The 16104-nt window shown below is 48.7% G+C and overlaps 3 protein-coding genes across 3 annotated transcripts; 1 reads left to right on the top strand and 2 right to left on the bottom strand.

Moving 5' to 3' along the window:
• Positions 1-2160: 2160 nt before the first annotated feature.
• LOC127308614 (cyclin-P4-1) lies at positions 2161-4543 on the bottom strand. Its single transcript, XM_051339478.2, has 2 exons — positions 3986-4543; positions 2161-2687 (listed from the first exon to the last, which is right to left on the bottom strand). Exons 1-2 carry the CDS (start codon positions 4360-4362, stop codon positions 2369-2371), a joined length of 696 nt encoding a protein of 231 aa, XP_051195438.1. The 5' UTR covers positions 4363-4543; the 3' UTR covers positions 2161-2368.
• A 2859-nt stretch (positions 4544-7402) lies between these two features.
• LOC127308615 (protein argonaute 2) lies at positions 7403-13492 on the top strand. Its single transcript, XM_051339479.2, has 3 exons — positions 7403-8036; positions 10207-11281; positions 11807-13492. The coding sequence occupies exons 1-3, from the start codon at positions 7505-7507 to the stop codon at positions 13212-13214; spliced, it is 3015 nt and encodes a 1004-aa protein (XP_051195439.1). The 5' UTR covers positions 7403-7504; the 3' UTR covers positions 13215-13492.
• Positions 13493-14024: 532 nt separating this feature from the next.
• LOC127310680 (putative F-box protein At1g46984) lies at positions 14025-15438 on the bottom strand. The gene has a single exon (XM_051341331.1). The coding sequence runs from the start codon at positions 15156-15158 to the stop codon at positions 14025-14027; it is 1134 nt and encodes a 377-aa protein (XP_051197291.1). The 5' UTR covers positions 15159-15438.
• Positions 15439-16104: the final 666 nt, after the last annotated feature.

Raw genomic sequence — 16104 nt, 5'->3', positions numbered from 1 at the left:
AACCTCTGACACTGATTATGGATCGGAGGGAGCATAAGTTTATCTAGTCTAGAAAGGAGTGATACTACTCCAATTCTATGATCAGAAAATATAGAGTAAATCTTTTTCTGTTGGGAAGGACGGGAATACGTATATTGATCCTAGCTTTGTATGGGACTAGCTGCTTGCGTGTAATTCATTTTAGGAACGATTCATGTAAATCACACTGATTACTTTGAGTAACTATTTTAGAAATGGATTTTGGCTTGTTTCCTACACTACCAAAACCTTATTCCAATTCATCCGAACTTTCCGTTCCTGAGAAACAAATGCAGTTTTTTTTTTTGTTTCTAATATGAATACAAATTGTTTTTGTCAACTCACGGAATTTGCTTTCATGGCACTGGAAACATTTGTATACAAAAATTTTCCCCAATCAATTGTACTTAAAGTTTTTTTTCTTGGTTGGTTGGAGTTACTTATCAAGCATACCGCTCCATGTTTGTATTCAAGGTTATGTAGCAGATAAAATTCCGTTTGCAACATAATTGAAATTGACCCACCATGAGCCCACGTGGCACATGCCAATGTGGCACGGGCCACAGTGTTGTGGGTATACTTCATGGGTGTACCATCGAGCGGCTCAGTGTTGATCATGAAGGATGAAGTCCAATCCAGGATCGGGAAGCCGGATCCTAACCGGCCTTCGGAGGAGGCCGGATCCGTGAAGGCCCATGAGGAACCCGGTTCCAGTACGACGTAGATGGAAGGCGGATCCTTGACGTACACGGCAAGACATTGTACCGTAATTAGGCAACCTGTAATCCGGCTAGGACTCTCCATGTAAACCCTAGATCCGTGCGTCTTTATAAGCCGGATCCCGGGAGCCCTAGAGGCACAACCACAACTCATTGTAACAACGCGAAAGCGCCCAGATAATTCCAGACAAGCAGCAGTAGGCCATGTCTTCGAGCAGGTGTTCCGAAGCTGGGTAAATCGCGTACCACCGTCCCGAGGACTCTCCGCCTTATGCATGGGCGGACCTACAGGGTGGGCCGGGTGGGCCGTGGCCCACCCCAAATTTTGTGAATTTGTTTTACTACCCTAAATTTTGTGAATTTGTTTTACTACACAAACGGAGAAAGGCATCGAGAAAGACCAGAACGAACTCGTGGACTCGTGGTCAATCCCCTTCTCCGCTCGACCACTCCTCCAGGCTCCAGATACGGCGCGGCGGTCCATCTCCCTGCCGGCGAACGGCCGATGGGCGATGTCGGTCGATCCCTGCCCCTTCTCCTCGCCAGCTCGCGCGGTCAGGTCGATCCCCGCCCCTTCTCCTCGCCGGGACGCCGGCTCGCGCGGCGGCGGTCGATCTCCCTGCCGCCGACCTCCTCCCGGGCCCTCGCCGATCTCCTCCTCTCTCCTGGCCGAGCTGCTCGCCGCCTCCGCCCTCGGCACTCCTGCAGGTTGGAGTTGATAGACATGTCCGTGTCCGGTCGCCCGCTCTCTCTGGCTCTGTGCTAGTGTTTTTCAGTGGCTTCTCTGTTTGCCTTTGGCAATATTTATGCTAGTGCTAGTGTTTTTTTTGCCTAGTATTAGAATCATTTTCTATTTATACTATCCATTATGTAAGATTTTTTCTTCATGTTTTAAACTATTTGTATTGTAATTTTGCACATTTCATATATATATGTAATGAACTTCAATGTTGACAATCTATTGGCTATATATGTTACTCATTTAGCAAATTTATCACATTTAGAGGAGTCGCAATTTTTTTTTTGAGGTGTGCCCACCCTCCAACTTTTTTCTGCGTCCGCCACTGGCCTTATGGCCCCTACTTCTTCTCCTCTTCATGAGGATCCCTCCTCTGGAGTACCGTCGAATAGGCAAGGACACACATGGAGCAATATTCATTATTAATAAAAACATCAAAGGAATATTTGAAAAAAAACATTAAAAGCTTTCATATAAAAAAACTCGAATGATAGAAATGCATTACCATATTGATAGCTGCATCCTTGCTACCACATGTGAATGTAGCCTATTTTTTTAGGGTCGGGCATGTCTAACTTGGCCTGGGCTTCTTCCTTTTTTATATATAGATGACATATGGTTTGGGCCAACTCTTAGGATGGGTCGGGCCCATCCTTTCACCATGTTGGCTCTGCTTGATCCAACTAATTACACTGAATTTATTATGCATGGGCACCTTTTGTCGATTATTCAACAACGAAGAAGGTAGGATTGATGGTACACCTCGCCACAAAAACTATCAAAAGAAAGCGAGAAAAAAGAAGGAACAAAAGAATCAGAAGAATCACTCTTGTCTCCAGCGATGCACATTTTTGCAATGCCCTCCACGTTGGCAGCTCAATTGGGTTTCGTGTTATTGGGTGATCTCGACTACCGATAACCGAGCAACCGTGAAGGTCGTTATGCCCGCCATGGCCGCGGCGTCGACCTTCCCCTGCTCCTGCCGGCGGCTCTCTTCTTCTTCCGGTGAGATCATTAACAGTTGCGTCGGCGACAACGAAGGTGTCGTGGTCGTAGTCATCTGCCCCTCTAGCGTGCCACAATAAGAGGCGAACTCGTCCGGTGTGACGTTGAGGCGGAAGCGCAGCGCGAAGAGGAACTCTAGCTCCAGCCCGTTCATCTCCGACACCTCCACGCCGCCCACCCGCGCGAAGTAGGCGTTGTTGTAGTGTCTGCACATACACACAAGATCATTAGTTGATATACTATTGTCCTATTCACCACATCATATTAATTTTGTAAGCATTTTTTTGCTATGAAAAAACTAAAACATTGTACTAGAAAATTCCACATGAAGAGTAATGGTTACATTTTAAACTAGTACGGAGTACAATACTATTCGCATATCCGACAATGTCGACAGTTTGAAAAAGTAAGGATTACGATATGGTACCAAAGCAAAGAAAACGTAAGTAACATGGAACTACGCATGATTGGTGGTGAAGTGCACAAGGTTTTTTTTTTTTTGAAATGCACAAGGTTTTTAATTAAGGTGCGGGTAGTGGTGTTTGGTGCTCTGTGATTTTAGTTAGGTGAGCAATCGAGTCGAGTTCATCATGTGGGAGGGCAACACCTGAGCGACCCAGCTGGACCGACTGATGCCCCCAACCGGCCGATGATCGACCGTGCACCTACCGATGGTCCATATTCATTTGTTCGGAGCACAAAACAATACAAAACAATCCTGTACAGCCATTGTGATGCTCGTGTCACTCTGTTTTGCCAGTACATTGCGTCGGTTGTTGAAGACAATGAGTTTAGCGCTGGCCGAATCCGTGGCATCGACCACGCACCTAACACTAATCTACTAGGAGCAGTAGCGATCTGGAGGGCAATGACGGCGGTTGATAACGAACCTGCTGTCCAGCTCGCCAGAATGCAGGCCGTGCGATCCACGTATTCCGGGTGCACAGTGAGTCAGACCACACGGACAGACAGATAGACTTGCCACGTCGGACTTGGGAACAGCCCCACGTGTCAGGATGCGACATTAATGGCGACTGAGTCGCCTCTGCCGACACACCCTCTGCTCTAGCTCTACACCGACAGCCCGGCCCGGTATCCTAATCAACAGCTTCTAAAAATTCGATTCGTTGGGTCTGAACCGAAACAGATGCTTCTGAATTCAGCTGAGAAACCTCAGCGCAGCTCAGTAGCATGCTAATGCGCGAGGAAAATGTTAATTAGTGCAGACACAAATGGATCCATCCTAGCTAATTGACGCGGGCGATCGATGCAGGAAGGCAGGTGCGTGCTCAGTGAGCAGCAGATGGAATCCGCGGGCAGGGCGGTCAACTCTGCCGCGCGCGCGCATGTGCTCTACTTGGATCCCCGAATTGTTAATCGCTCCAACTGCTAGCTCGCGCTCGCTCACGCTCGGGGCGCCAGACAAGGCTGAAACTGAATTCAGGCGCACCGGAACGGAGGTCGGAACTGCTGGTGGTGGTGAGAGACGGAAGTAGCTACTCACATGTCGTCCATGAACTTGGTGGCGACCATGACGCTGGTGATGAGCAGGCGGTGCACGCTGTACGAGTCCACCGCCACCACCTCCCCCTCCCCCTCCTCCGGCGCCGGCGCGGCGAGGCGGTCGAGGTAGGCGTAGGCGACCACGAAGCACGCGGGGCTGCACCCGGCGTACCGGTATATCCGCTCCGCGTACCGCCGCACGCCGATCTCCGGCTTCCTCCCACCGGGGCTCCGGAACGCCGCGGCGGAACTCGACCCGTCCGCGTCGCCGCGCGTGGCGGCGCGCTCCAGCAGCCCCGCGAGCACCGCCACCACCTTGGGCGGCGCGGACGCGCGCTTGCTGCTGCTGCTGCTGCGAGCCCTGCTCTTCCTCTCCATGGATGGCTGGTGGGCTGTTGCGTGGGGCGGAGGCAAGGTGGGCGGGGGACCGGCCGGGACGCCGGGTGCTTGACGAGACGAGACGAGTGTGCTTGCTTGCTTGCCTGATTTCGCTCCGCTTGGTCTGAGCTTATATATAGTACGCTTTTCCTGGCAGGCGTAAAATCGGCTCGAGTTGGAAGCGAGCTATCCTTGTTTGGTGAACGAGAAGGTGGGACTGTGTATATGGGCACTGGGCAGGGGACAAGCGTGTCCTCAACGGACCCGATCGGAAGCAAAAAAAAAAAACAGGGTAAACTTAAGCCAGCGAAGACCTACTTTGACCGAACTCGGAGTCAAAGACAGGGTAAACGGCATAGAAGACCGATTTTTTTGCATGGAGATTGAACAAAAATGGACTCTTCTCTGTTCGATCAACACATCACATCGAGTGGGAATATCAGTTTAGAAATAACATGAGAAGGAGGGATGGTCTGATTCGGCTAGACCTAGCTACTAGCTAAGATAAAGCTTTTTTGGTTGGAAAAGTTTGCTTGGAAATGTAGATGCAGCCGAGCTACAGGGGCTGTAATACGTGATAACAATGGTCATTTTCTAACAACAAATTACAATGTTGTAGACTATGCTTTTTTTTTTGTTGAAAACTTGTAGACTATGCTTATGATGCAACAACTACTGACTCGTTGTAACAAGATAATTATTCAGTCGACCTGTGAGGTTATCGTAATTTTAATGAATGGAGGATTCACGACATCATCAGCTGCTTTGCTTATCGAGGATATCTGTAATTCTGTATACATGCTACCTCTTTTTCTAGAGTTGAGTTTTTTTTTTCTTGAGGAGTCTAATAGTGTAGCTCATAGTTTACTACTAACATGGTAATTAAATAACACTTAAATCATTAATTAACGGAGAGATAATAAAACTCGGTGGTTACACCTCTCGAGCCGAAAGAGTGTCTCTGTGGCATTGATGAACTAGGGCCGCGTCGGCAATAGGTTCCCTCACTTGTGTAGATTTTCGGCCCAATTTTCTCCATAAACAGGGCTACGTAGCATGATCCTTTTTACTCGCCTTAGAGCATCTCTAACAGATGTCCTAGTCCAGAGACCAACCATTTGTAGGGCATTAGAGAGGTGCCCTAAAATAAGGCTGCCCCAAATTTTGCTCCTATCCGCCCCATATTTGGGGTAGAGGGGTCCGCGCGCGGACCACTGCTATATCCAGAAAACATCGCATGGGAGGGCCAACCGCTACTCCCATCCCATCCCCGCGCCGTGCCGCCTCCTCGCTCGTTTCGCCTCCCACCGGCGACCTCCGTGCCATGGACGGCGACGAGGCTACTCCGCAGACCTTCTACACCCCTCCGCCCGCCAATCCCCGCCCATCCCACCTTCGCCCCACCGCCTCCGCCACGTCCACCGTCGCGGGGAACCCTAAGACGCCGCCGAGCCAGCACCTCGTCTTCGCTCCTCCCCATCCAAACACCGGTGTCGATGATTCAACCGCAGTTGGAGGGCGCGTGAAAAGCACCGGCGGCAAGCGAGGGCCAGCCACGTGAGGTGGCATGGGGAGGTGGCTTTGGTGCCATGGGAGGCGGCTATGGAGGCATGGGAGGCGGTTTTGGTGCCATGGGAGGGGCCATGGGTGGCATGGGTGGAGCCATGGGAGGCATGGGTGGAGCCATGGGAGGTGCCATGGGCGGCATGGGCGGGTACATGGCACCACCTATGGGCAACATTGGACCTCCAATGGGCAACATGGGTGATGCTTCAACCACTACACGTCATGATGATGGAACCGCAGAGGAGATCCAAGTGAGCAATGCCGAGGATGCTAACAATGGCAACGATTTATGAACTATGCTCTATTGTAGTTGGAACTAATTTGATGCTTTGAACTATGTGTCGTTTGTGTGAACCTATGATATGATTTGCACTATGGTATGCTTGAAGTTAATTCGTATGTGATATGTTTGCAATGTTTTAGTTCATATTTTAATTCATATACATGTGTTTTATCTCTCAATTATGCAATGTTTTTGCAGCGTCGGTGCCCTAAAATAGGACAACTGTTGAAGACGAGTCAAAATCAGATGCCCTATAATAGGGCACCCGGTAAAGCGAAAATAGTTCAGGGCACCTAAAAGGCAAAAACAAGTGCCCTAAACGTGTGCTTTTTTGCTGCCCAAAGATAGGGCATCTGGTAGATGCTCTTATCATCCTTGAGAGGTTACTCGAAAAAAGGACCGGTGTGTGCTTGATAGTCTCTTGAGTGTCGGATAACATGTTGGTGACACAAAGCAACATAATGTGAGTTGAAGGTGAACATTGAGTAGCAACGAACTGAAATTAAGGTTATGCAAACATCAAGTATCGAGTACTACAACAAACAGAGCTTGGCTCTGGTGGTTAGGTCCCTTGTGGTGGAACCAGCCCACCCAGGTTTGATTTATTCCAGGATTTAACTGACGCTATGCTTTCAGTGGTAGGTGACGAGACGCTAGTGGTGACCTCGTCAACCTCAAGATATGCCGGTTCAGTTCCTCGGAGGTGCTCAAGGGGGTAGGGTGTGCGTACGTGCGTTCATAGGGGTGTTTGTACGTGCGTGTTTGTGAGCGTCTGCGTTGTACTGTGTTCTAAAAAAAAAGTACTACTCCGTACAATAAGCAAAGGAGTAATAAGCAAAGGAGTAATGCATAAATTTTGTATTCCATAGTATAGTAGCTTAAAGAAAAAAGAGGAGAGCGAGCCAGCAACGACGCGTCCAGCTGGCGAGCTTCCTCCTTACGCTTTCCACTTTCCTCCCTCTTTTTTTCTAATCCGAATTTCCTATCTCCAGGCTTCACTTGACTCGACCGCTTTCCAGTTATACCCCTGTTGGCACCGTTGAAACTGGCACGAGCAATTGAGCATCGTGTAACGAGCAGGGGTATGAGCGTCATTTCATACCAAAACGGCGTGGCTGTTTTCAATTTTCGCCGGCGCGCCCCTCCCTCCTATATCTGGTGGGTCCCGCAAGGCCCGTTCCGTAACCGCCTCCGCCATCGAAAGTTCTAGAAGCAAATTCCCCAAATCCCAAGCCCCTCTCGCCTGATTCCACCCACATCGGCCGCTGCTCCGGCTGAGCTCCGCGGCGGAGAATGTCCGGCGGCGGAGGGGGCCTTCCCGGCGGCGGGGGCGATGACCCCGACGGTCCCTGGTCTACCGTCGGGAAGAAGAAGAAGCCCAGCGGAGGTGGCACTTCGGGCGGAGGCGGCGCCAATCGTGGCGGAGGCGGCATCGATCGTGGCGGAGATGACCCCTACGGCGGAGGCGGCTTCAATCGTGGCGGAGATGGCCAGTACGGCGGAGCCGGCTTCAATCGTGGCGGAGGTGGCCAGTACGGCGGAGGCGGCTTCAATCGTGGCGGAGATGGCCATTACGGCGGAGGCGGCTTCAATCGGGGCGGCAGGAGTGGCGGAGGAGCCCGCTACCACGGCGGAGGGCCCCACTACCCCGGCGGAGATGGCTCGCCAAGCAGAGTTCAGGGAGGAGGAGGCCGCGGCGCTGGCCGCGGGTACCAGCAGCAGGCGCAGGGACAGCCGCGTCACGACTACGGCCGCACCCGCCCGCCGTACTCTCCGAGGCCGGCTTCCAGGGAGATGGCGAGCCCGTCCTCGTCGGGGCCCGTTGGTAAGCACTGCTTCCCGATTTACTCCCGAGCGCTGTGAACTCACTCTGCGCATGCTTCGTTCCTCTGAGACGTTCGAAACACTAGCGGTGATCGGTATCAAGCCATCTAGGGTTTCGTCATGGTTAGTTAATTGCTAGAGCCTGCGCTGTTCGATTTCGCGTGTGCGCGCGCGCGGTTTGATCGAGGCGACGCGTTTCTGCAGGCGTTCGATGTTGCAGTAGCGCGCGCGGGCTGCTCACGCTGTGGAACCAAGGGCCCGCGGTTGCAATTTCTGTTGGCCGCGTGCTGATTCACAGTAGTATTTGCATCGGTGTGATCTTAGATTGTCTTCTTTTCAGATTGTTGTTCACGATTATGTAGTACCTCGAGTTGCTTGAAGTTTGATATGCTTCGATCTGTTGTAGTATTTGGGATGCCCAAATGTGCTCCAGGTTATGATAAGTTCCCTTTGCTGCATTCCCTGTATTAGAGTTGGACTTGTTGCAGCTATTGGGAGGAAGATGCGATGCTGACCTCGCGTAGATGCTAAATAAACTTTTGAAATGTTATCAGTAAACTCTGTTCCAAAATTCTGAGACGAGAAATGGTTGTTGTTTGAGGTCGCACATCATATGAGATAAAAGGAAATCCTGTCAGATAGCTAGCATTAGAGGAACCTTGTAGTTTGGTCTCTCACCTTGATGTAGTGCCACTGTACAATCAAGAATTTACATTGGGTTCGACTCCTCTTGGCGATCCGTCAAACATTGAAAGTTGGGGATTGTTATTAATCCTGTGCATATACTGACCTATGTTTGTCATGCTGCTTGCCATCACCTAAGGTTTAGAAACGGTTTAGAAACACATTTGAGGCTAGTATACCTCCTTATTTTCCACTCTTCAGATCTGGGCCGTGACGGCCATCATACTAGTAAATTAGCGTAGTGCTTAATTGTTGCCTTGTTGTTTTTTACTGTTTCATGGTTTTGGAGAAGCTTGTCTATTGTAGGTTAACCAACTATTTGACTGCATCGCAATCTACCTCATGTTGCTGCACTGTCGAAATTAGTCACAATGGTTCTTTATTCGTATGAAACTGGGGGTGGGTGGTTCTTTATTCATTTGTTTTTTCTTTTTCTGACATACTTGTTATCTTGCATTTCCTGGTACAATTAGAATGTCATGTGTGAGTGGTCTTGTATTTTGCACGAGTGTTTCCTAAATATTTTTGGTGCAAGTAGCACAACTGTATTTTTGTGCTGGAGTCTAATTACCGGTTTCTGCGTTTTCTCTGGGTGACACCAAATATATTGTAAATTTGATGATGTATAGAGATCAGAAATTTGATTTATTCATATGGCTTATCATGATCATCAAATGTAAAATTTGTAAATATCTTTGTCCATTATGTACAAATTTTAACTTTGTGCAGCATGCAATACTTTTACTTTCTCATTGGAATTGTCCTGATATCAATATACTCAGACTATGAGTAGGTCATACCTGGTATGCATTTTTAAAGATAGCCAGTTTTCTCTTACTTAACAAAATAAATATTTCACATCCACTGTCTGAAAATGACTTCAAAGTTCAGATCTACTCTTTTGGTAAACCTTGTCCTTTTGGAGCCTCCCACTTTCTTATACCACCTGTGATGTCTTATTTTTTTTTTGTTCCTGTCATCATCTTTCTCGTAGTTTACTTTTAGTTTCAGAACATCGTTTATGTACTATATCATTTATCAAGAAGACAAGAAAGCATCAGAGTTGTTACTAGTGAGTACCTGTACTCGATTCTTTTTGCGCTTCTCTTTGAAATGTGTTATTTGACAAGTAGGCTTGGCATGCATGGGTCAATGGAAGTTGCTCCATGCTATGATTTGGAGTCAGCATGGAGAAGAAATATGGGTCTTTTGGGGGTCACCATTTGTATTAGTAAATGTACGAATTAAAATGAACTTCAGTGCAGGGGAATATTTACTATCTGAAGTTGAAAGGATGAGCGATTTCCTCTCCTCATAGCAAAATTTACTTCTGCATTTAAATTTGGGAAATTGTAGTGTCAATTCAAACTGTGAGGGAAACTGCATCTTTTGGTGATCCTCCATTCCCCCTCTCTAGTAGAATGCTATGTTATTGTTTTCCTTATGTAAACCTTCACTGATTCTAACTGCTCTTTGTTCCCCTCTAGGCCGAGCAGTTATCCCCAATGAAGTCAAACTTTTGGTAAACCACTTTAAAATCACATTTGAGGAATCAACTATCTTTCGGTATGAGATCAAGCTGGCTGAAGAGTCTGAAAAGCTTGATGAAGATTCTTCTGGGGATTCAGTCGTGAAGCTCTCCACGGCAGATCTGAAATCTGCAAAGGCTCAACTCTTCAAGATACTCAAGGATCCTCCACACCCATTGGCTGTTGCTTATGATGGGAAGGGTGATCTGTTCACCTTTACCAGACTGCCAGAGAGACTATACACTGTGAAAGTCGGGTCAAGGAACTATAATGCATCAGCAGAGCTTAAGCAGGAGCTGTCGTTCAGCCAGCTAGGTCATCAGCCTGTGCCAGCAAATATTTTGCGGTGCCTTGATGTCATTGTGCGCGAGGCCTCTAGCTTGGGCAAGATTATCATTGGGCCGAGATTTTATCTGCCAGAGCGGTCTGCAGGGAATGCGACTCGGCGTTATGCTATTACTACCAGTTCTCTCAAAGGAACCAAGCAGACGCTGAAACCCACCAAGCAAGGCATGGTCCAGTGTGTAGACTATTCAGCTATGGAATTTTGCCAACCTGAAACCAGTGTTCTGAATCTCGTGAAGGACTTGCTGAACCGCATTGATGTCAGGGAGCCCTTTGCAGATCTAAGCGAGAAAGGGCGGAAATATTTGGAGGGCCAGCTTAAAGGCCTCTGTGTTACCTTGAGTTACCAGAAGTCCTCTGTAGGCCGGAAGTACAAGGTTCAAGGCTTGACAGATGAGCGTGCTGAACAGATGACCTTCTTCGATTTCGACGAAGACAAGAGTAGTGAGATTTGGAGCCTTGCTGATTATTATCTGAAGAAGCATGGGAAGGTGATTAGGCATAACAAGCTTCCATGCTTGGTTCTGAACAAGAATCCAGAAAGACCAAATTATGTCCCCATTGAGTTGTGTAATCTTCATGGATGGCAGAAGTATCCCAAGGATCCCAACCAGAAACCACAAAAGCCAGTCTCTGCATCTAAACGGAAAGAGGAGATTCTGCGGATGGTAAAAGCTGGGCCCTGCAGGTAACTGTTTTGAGTTTGGGTGTCATTCTACTACTCGCAAAAGCCTGACTGTCCATTCTTTACTTTCGTTAGTTGGAAGCTTATTTTATCAACATGGTTATTAGTTGCTGCTGGAATAGTGAATCCATTGCAATTTAATTTGCTAGAAGTTCTAATGCAATAGTTTTCCTTATACGTCTATAATAAAAGTCGAAACTTGTGCTAACATATGCTAATTAAAGAGGAAGTGTGACTATGTTAGTGGTACATTTTTCAATTCACTGCTCCCTTGTGTAAGTTTTGTTGAAGCTACATTTAGTATTTTCTGGCATTTTGTTTCTTTGGACAGAGGTGATATTTGTCTTTATTTCAAGAAAGGATCTGATGCATATTTTTCCCTCCATCCCATAATATAAGATGTTATTACAACCAGTATGCTCATATATTGGTTTTAATAACATATGATATTATGGGACAGATGGAGTAGAGAATTAGCAAGATGAACTCATTTTTATTAGCAGCTACTAAGTATCATTTTACTAACAGCGGTAACCGAGGCAAGCAGTTCAACATTTCACTGGTGAAGCAAATGACAGAAGTCACGGGCAAGGTCCTTCCTGCCCCCATGCTAAAACTCGGTGACTCCAAATTCTCAATTCGCTCCCCCAACCGCCAGTGGAACCTTTTTGGCCACACAATATCTGAAGGCAAGAATCTCTTGTCCTGGGGCATTCTGGACTTCAGCGCTAAAGAATCGCGCCCCGGGAAGCAAGCGCTTGATGTGAAAATGTTCACTCGCCACATCGTCAGCAAGTGCTGTGAACTTGGCATTGCGATGCATGAGAAACCATGCTTTGAGCTTCCATCAAAAATGTCAGTGCTATCAGATCCAAGCAAACTGTTGGAGGAGCTCAGGCAAGCAGAACAGGCTGATGTAAAGCTGCAGGTCCTCTTCTGTCCGATGTCTGAGCAGCATCCTGGTTACAAGACACTGAAACTGATCTGCGAGACGCAGCTGGGGATCCAGACCCAGTGCTTGTTGAGCCACCACGCAAACAAACTCCAAGACCAGTACATGTCAAACCTTGCTCTGAAGATCAACAGCAAGCTCGGTGGAAGCAACGTCCAGCTCTGTGACAAGTTCCCACGGGTGGCTGGCACGTCTTTCATGTTCATCGGCGCGGATGTGAACCATCCATCCCCAGGAGACAAAGAGAGTGAGTCCATAGCAGCTGTTGTCGCCTCCATGGATGATAGCGCCAGCAAGTATGTGTCGAGAATCCGTGCACAGAAACAGGGCTGTGAGATGATCGCGGAGCTTTATGTGATGTGTGGTGAGCTCATTGAAGTCTTCAAAAACAGGAACGGCGCCAAGCCAGAGAAGATTATTTACTTCCGCGATGGTGTGAGCGACGAGCAGTTGAATATGGTCCTCCAGGAGGAAGTGGATCCCATGAGGAAAAAGTTCGAGAAGGACGGCTACTTGCCGACAATTACAGTGATCGTGGCCAAGAAGCGGCACAGCACACGGCTGTTCCCGTTCCCCAACGCACAGAAGGAGCAACAGACGAATAGCGGCAACGTGCTCCCTGGAACCGTTGTCGATGCCGAGGTGGTCGACAAGCCGGATGAGGACTTCTTCCTCTGCAGCCACGAGGGGCTGCATGGGACGAGCCGGCCGACCCACTACTACATGCTGTGGGACGAGCACGGCTTTGAGCCTATCGAGATGCAGAAGCTTGTATACAGCCTCTGCTTCATGTTCGCTCGCTGCACCAAGCCGGTGTCGCTGACGACGCCCGTAAAGTATGCCGACCTCGCGGCCTACCGCGGCAGGGACTACTACATGGCGTCCCAGGCCCAGAAGGCTGGGCCATCGTCCTCGGCCTCTGTGAATGCTTCTGTGTTACCGGAGATGCACGCGGCTCTCAGGGACAATATGTTCTTCATCTGATGGCGCCGTGGAGGTTGGTAAGCTTCAACCCTGCGCTACTGCATACAAGTGTTGCAGCCTTTGTCACCTCTCTTACAGCCTGTTATCTTGTGTAAATTCTCATCAAATTGGCTCTCACAAACTCGTTCTGCCTAAACACTCTTGTGCACAGTTGACGAGATACTGCTGCTTGTTAGTGTAAATCAACAAAAGAATTAGTTCCAGTCTTCCTTCTTTTCTGTTTTGTCAATACTTCCCAGTTACAAACTCGTTCTGGTAAAACACCCTTTTGTACTTTCTGTTACTGGAGTACTGCTGCTTGGTATTGGTTACTGTAAATAAATCAACAAAAGAACTAGTTCCAGTATTCCTTCTTTTCTGTTTTGTCATCGTCACAGTTACAAACTTGTTCTGGTGAAACACCCTTTTGTACAGTCTGTTACTGGAGGTACTGCTGCTTGTTACTGGTTACTGTAAATCAACAAAGAACTAGCTCCAGTGTTGTATCTTTATGATTTTTCACACTCCCTTCTTTTTTTCAAAAAAAAGCTGCTCAACTTTTGAGCAGCTTTATTTTGAAACGGAGGGAGTACTTGACATTCGGGCACATGTGAGATTTCCAAAATGTTGGAGAGTTGGGAGTCTTGGGAAAGGATATAAAGATTTCTTATATATAAAAAAACTACCCACATAGGTGGGTATTTGAATCTAGTACATGGAAACATTATTGCCAAATAGATGAAGAAATTATTACAACACAGTCAACACTTGTTTAGACCTAGCTATATAAATAAATAAATTTGCAAAATCCACAGAAGTCTACTGTGTTGACTAATTGGTTGCGTAAACACTCAATGGCTCGGTTGTGTCCACGTAGGCAAATGTCCCACTTGGATAGTAAGCGTAGCCGAATGTTTTGTTGGTGACCTTGTGATGTTGGTGAGGATTAACCCGCACCACGCCACTAGACAGAGATGGTTTTTTTTTCCGCGTGTAGTGCGCATACAAGGAATCCTCTTGCGTGAGCACATAGTTGCCGTAGACGAAGTGTGGGTGCGGGATCTGTTGTTGGCGGAGGGTGTACCAGCGGCTCCACCGCCGTCTCTTGTCCAGAACCCACACCACAGTCGTCAGTAAAACGTCTCCCTGGCCGACGACGATGCCCAGCCGCCCGTGCACTGCCGTAAGGGGGTAGTAAGAAGCCCTTTTTGGTCTCGGGGGCAGCCGGAAGGAGGTGACGCGCTCCTGCTCCAGGTCAAATGATACCACCCTCGCTGCGGAGCCATCCGTTGTCCAGTATGTCGTGCCGTCAACGCTGATGACACCGGCGAGCAGTTGGCACATCGCATCAGGACTGGCCGGGACCTCCCGCCACGACGCCTCCCCCAGCGTGAGCACTTGCACGGAGTCGAACTTGCAGCGATTGCGGAAGCTGCTGGGCACGTGCACCACCTTGTACTTGCCGGAAATCGGGTGGTACGCAAAGGTGTAGGCCCGGTTCCAGTGCCGATACACCCACCAGTTCGACTCATCCAACAGGCCGTCGCACGGCAGCGGCAGCGGCGGGACAGGCAGGGCCTCGCCGGTGGCCGGGTTCACCAGGGTGATAGCGCCACCAGGCCGCTTCGTGTTGTCGCACAGGCAGAGCAGGCCGTTGCACGTAGCCACCGGTTGCAGGCCACTGTAAGTGCCGCGGTATCCGGAGTCCGGCCGCCTCCAAAGCTCAGTGCAGCTCCCCGTCGACGACGGCGACAGGTCGTCCACCACATATGCGACCGAGTGTTCGGCGTTCCAGAGGAGGGCTTTGGCGTGGCTCCGCATCTCCGTGGTGCGTTCATCCACGGCGTCGCGCCAGTGCCGGCACACGAGGCGGGACCGGCGCCGGGAGCTCGGCGGAAGACGCTGGAGGATCTCCACCAGGACGTCCGTCGGGAACTCCCAGCATCCTACTTCTTCGTCGTCCATGGCCTTCTTTCCTTTTCCTTCTCTAGCGCCCGGTATGCCCGGCCACCACCATGATGTACCGCTCGGTTTCGCTTCGCTTTAACAAGACTCCAAGTTTGTTCCGTAGTTTATGATGAATCCGGACACAATCCCTGTTCCAGAGGCGCTCGGAAGCGATCCAGCTTCCCTCCACCATATGCATGATGAAGTTCATCATGGAGTACAACTTCGATTATAGTTCAGTTCAAAGTACTGTTAAACATGTAAGCAATTGCAGCTTCGTCGTATACACGGACTACATGCTGACACCAATCGGCACTAAGCAGAACACTCGTAGAAGAAGCAAACGCCTTGTGTTTGAATGCATCGTATTAATAGGAAGAGTGATAGGGTATGTGTGCATGCGTTTATAAGGTTGAGTGTATGTACATATTTATAAGCGTCTATACTAGTATTATGTTTCTCAAATAAAATGCATTAATAGAAAGAGTATGATACGGAAATAGCCGAGAGCAACATGACACTCTACACACTAAGCCGTGGGCAGCAATGCCGCTAGCGCCGGCGGTCACCCATGACTTAGCTTCCTCCTTTATCGTGTCAAGCAAGCTATCGACGTCGGTGACAAGGTATCGACTCGTCAATGCCTATAGATTGTAGACTAGGGTTTTCGTAGGAAGTAGAGGACAAGTAGATCACGAAGATTCAGCCGGAAAAGTACTCGACTGCTAGAAAACTAGGGTTGTGTTGACAATGAAATCGATGCTCTCTTCATCCCTCGACTCCCCCTTATATAGGAGGCGGAGCCGAGGGTTTCGTATTACACAAGGTTACGGATTCCGGGAGACTCTTTGAGTTCGACCCGTAAAGTTACAATTCTCTTTATTCCTAATACAATTCTATCTTTCCATATTATAGCTAATGGGGCTTCCGAGCTTCATAGTCGTTGACTCATGGGCCTTCAGTA

The sequence above is a fragment of the Lolium perenne genome, chromosome 6, assembly GCF_019359855.2.
Source record: "Lolium perenne isolate Kyuss_39 chromosome 6, Kyuss_2.0, whole genome shotgun sequence".
Classification (NCBI taxonomy): Eukaryota; Viridiplantae; Streptophyta; class Magnoliopsida; order Poales; family Poaceae; genus Lolium; species Lolium perenne.
This window is presented reverse-complemented; position numbering and strand designations above follow the sequence as displayed.

Bases quoted from the DNA above. Each gene is read 5' to 3' on its own strand.
- LOC127308614 (XM_051339478.2), bottom strand. From the start codon at position 4,362: ATGGAGAGGAAGAGCAGGGCTCGCAGCAGCAGCAGCAGCAAGCGCGCG. The intron at 2,688-3,985 runs GTGAGTAGCTAC...GTGTATGTGCAG, and splicing joins ACCAAGTTCATGGACGACAT to ACACTACAACAACGCCTACT.
- LOC127308615 (XM_051339479.2), top strand. From the start codon at position 7,505: ATGTCCGGCGGCGGAGGGGGCCTTCCCGGCGGCGGGGGCGATGACCCC. The intron at 8,037-10,206 runs GTAAGCACTGCT...GTTCCCCTCTAG, and splicing joins GTCCTCGTCGGGGCCCGTTG to GCCGAGCAGTTATCCCCAAT. The intron at 11,282-11,806 runs GTAACTGTTTTG...TTTTACTAACAG, and splicing joins GTAAAAGCTGGGCCCTGCAG to CGGTAACCGAGGCAAGCAGT.
- LOC127310680 (XM_051341331.1), bottom strand. From the start codon at position 15,158: ATGGACGACGAAGAAGTAGGATGCTGGGAGTTCCCGACGGACGTCCTG.